General features: G+C 39.6%; 1 protein-coding gene across 2 annotated transcripts in view; it reads left to right on the top strand.

The window, feature by feature from the left end:
- kif3a (kinesin family member 3A) overlaps positions 1–3,169 on the top strand; it is a 16,452-nt gene that overhangs the window by 7,258 nt on the left and 6,025 nt on the right. Inside the window, exons 10-14 of one of the 2 annotated variants that reach the window (XM_005719766.2) lie at positions 81–89; positions 600–756; positions 854–1,034; positions 1,817–1,927; positions 2,147–2,272. In XM_005719766.2, coding sequence (XP_005719823.1) covers positions 81–89; positions 600–756; positions 854–1,034; positions 1,817–1,927; positions 2,147–2,272 — 584 coding nt within the window. The remainder of the gene's footprint in view (positions 1–80; positions 90–599; positions 757–853; positions 1,035–1,816; positions 1,928–2,146; positions 2,273–3,169) is intronic. The other variant, XM_005719767.2, reaches the window with a different exon arrangement.

Here is a 3,169-nt window from a genome sequence, read left to right as displayed (position 1 = left end):
TGTAATGTGTTGCTCTTTCTTTCTCCTCCTTTTGGTGCAAATGATGCCTGTCTGACTTGCTATACACCTCTTAATTGAAGAAGAAAGAGGTTGGTGTAAGAGTCTACATGGTCAAACTGTCCTTTACAAACAATGTTTTTTGCTCACTTAAAATGATCAAGATTGCCAACATGTGCTTTAATAGCTTTTCACTAACCGATTGGATAACTGCTGATTGTATAAGCACTGCTAGCATTTTTCTGTTTGTCCATTGTCTAACTGCCACCCTTAATACTTACTCTTTTCATAAGCACCATATCATCCTCGCATTTCTTATAGTTTCCCTTATTCATAGGTTTTGCATATACTAACTTTGATTATTTAATACTGTGCACTAGCAAGCTAGAAACATATGCACATGGATCCTACTAGCATTCCCTTTATAAGGACTCATTCAGAAGACCCACAGGTTTGCTCAGAAACTGCACAGATTAAATAATACTAATGCTGATTGTTAAAGAGGAATGAATCTGCCTTTAAATGATCCAATACCTATACAGTGACAAGTGCTTGTTAAACAACCACTAAGGCTCTTTGCTGTCCTATGTGTGTCTGTTCAGGAAGGAAGAAGGTTTCCCCAGACAAGATGGTGGAGATGCAGGCAAAGATTGAAGAGGAAAGAAAGGCTTTGGAGGCCAAGCTAGACATGGAGGAGGAGGAGAGGAACAAGGCAAGAGCAGAGCTTGAGAAGAGGGAGAAGGACCTTCTTAAAGCCCAGTGAGTCAATAAAGAGAAAATAAATTCTATTTTTGATTTAAAAATCATTTGTGGTATTTGCTAATTTTGGTAATTGGTGGGCCTTTTAAAATGTCAGGCAGGAGCATCACCTCCTGCTAGAGAAATTGTCGGCTTTAGAAAAGAAGGTGATTGTGGGTGGGGTGGACCTCTTGGCCAAAGCTGAGGAGCAGGAGAAGCTTTTGGAGGAGTCCAACAATGAACTCGAAGAGCGTCGCAAGAGAGCAGAGCAGCTGCGGAAGGAACTGGAGGAAAAAGAGGTACGGATAAATAACGTCACTGAATCCACGCATATCTCATCCTTTCCTAAGTTTGGCAGCTGATAGTCATGCTGTTGACGGTAATGTCACAATAATGAATCAGCATTACCACTTGGGAAATTCTTCTTTACCTGTTGTACCACATTGTAACCACAATAAAGCAACACATACATTCGGAAATTAAACCTGTAACCCATATCTGTCAGCTACCCTGGAGAGAATATCTCATCTATGTATGTTTTGTTTGCTTGCTGACCAGTGGTTTAAAAACACCCAGCTAAATTAATAGTTTTACAATTTGTTTTAGTTTTTTTGTTTATTTTTGGGCAACATTTTGCTTCAAAAAATTGCGACTCTTTTGCCACTCATAGCTAACCATTATCCTGTCGTGCTTTACTGAGATGACAGGATATGCTGACAGTTACATTGCTTGTTTTTTAGAGAAATTATTGCATCACTGTGGTTGGAAATATGGTTAGAAGTTAATACTACACACTTTCATGTGCAAATTGATTATGATCGATGTTCAGATAAAAGTTGAAACTCATGTCCTTTTAGTTTAATGTCTGAATTAAAGATATTTGAAAGCTTTATTTTTTTTTATTATTAATATTAAAAGTGATATTTTGATTTTTTGCTGTTTATTTGTGGCTGTTCCTGCTTGCAGCTCGATGGTATAATGTCCTTTACCATACACACAATATATTTTTGTAAACCCAAACAAAAGCTTGCAAAAGTACCTTGATTGTGCATAATCACAAACCTCGTCCCTCTTAAAACAGCAAGAACGTTTGGATATAGAAGAGAAGTATACTAGCCTGCAGGAAGAGGCTCAAGGAAAGACCAAGAAGCTGAAGAAAGTATGGACCATGCTGATGGCTGCCAAATCTGAAGTAAGTTTAACAAAGGGTTGCACCATAAATGATCATTATTCTTTGACTTGTTCCCTGTCAGGACAGAAGGGTGACCATTATGAGACACTAAAGTATTGCTATTATTAATTGTGTATGCAGCATGTATATTCAGATTTAATCAAATAGCTCTTTGTGGCTAGATGTATTATCAGTTTAGCAGAAACTGATCTGCTAGCATTGTTGTTTTTCATCGGTTAGATGGCAGATCTGCAGCAAGAGCATCACAGAGAAATCGAAGGCCTCCTCGAGAATATCCGCCAGCTGAGCCGAGAACTCCGGCTCCAGATGCTCATCATAGACAACTTTATTCCCCAGGAATACCAGGTGTGTGTGCGTGCGCATGTGTGGGCTTTTAAGAGAAGTCCAGATAACGCAATGACAGTAGAAGTACTGTAATATTAGACATCTTTAGTTACAAGGCTAATCTGATACTTGTATTTACCTGTTATTTAAACATACACACATTTAAGCATACATCATCTAAATCTGACATGAATTGAGTGGGGTTGTTTTTATATTGTTGTTGGCTTTATTTATTGTTGTTTTACTTCTGCTTCCTCTACATCAGGGGTCGGCAACCCTAGGCACCCGTGCCAGGGTTAACTGATGGCACGACCATAGCTGGACTGGCCACCGGGCATTTGTTCGGTGGGCCGATGATTTTTATTTTTATTTATTTTTTTTGTAACGGTATAAACGATGAAAGGTAGCAGATTGGCCAGATGTTGGCCGGTGTGTAAAAATAACTCCGTTTTTGGTGGCGGCATCGCGGAGCTTCCACAGATTCAGTAATATTAGCAAGTGGTGGCCACTTGCTAATATTACTGGTAATATTAGCAGGTGGATGAGAGAAAGGGGAGGCAACAGGAGAGACCAGAGGCGGGGCCGGTCCGAGTGTCAGGTGAACTGAACTTTAGGTAAGAAGTTATGACCTGCAGTCTATCTGGGTCAGATATAAACCAAGTTTAGGTGGAGTTTATTTTCGTTGTGCTGACTTTTTACAGTCAGTTACAATAACTCGTACTGCGTACTAGCTAGCATGACGGAGTTTCTATACAGCTGGGTGGGTGCTTTGATGTTACTGATAGTGAACTTTATTTTATTCATACGGTTAGTTAGTAGAGTTGCCAACCATCCCGTAAAAAGACGGAATCGTCCTGTGTTCAGAGAAAATATTACGCGTTTCGTATTGAGCTGAAAAGGAACACAGTTTGTCCCGTA

The sequence above is a fragment of the Pundamilia nyererei genome, unplaced genomic scaffold (assembly GCF_000239375.1).
Source record: "Pundamilia nyererei isolate P.nyererei 1_Seehausen unplaced genomic scaffold, PunNye1.0 scaffold00001, whole genome shotgun sequence".
NCBI classification, from domain to species: domain Eukaryota; kingdom Metazoa; phylum Chordata; class Actinopteri; order Cichliformes; family Cichlidae; genus Pundamilia; species Pundamilia nyererei.
This window is presented reverse-complemented; position numbering and strand designations above follow the sequence as displayed.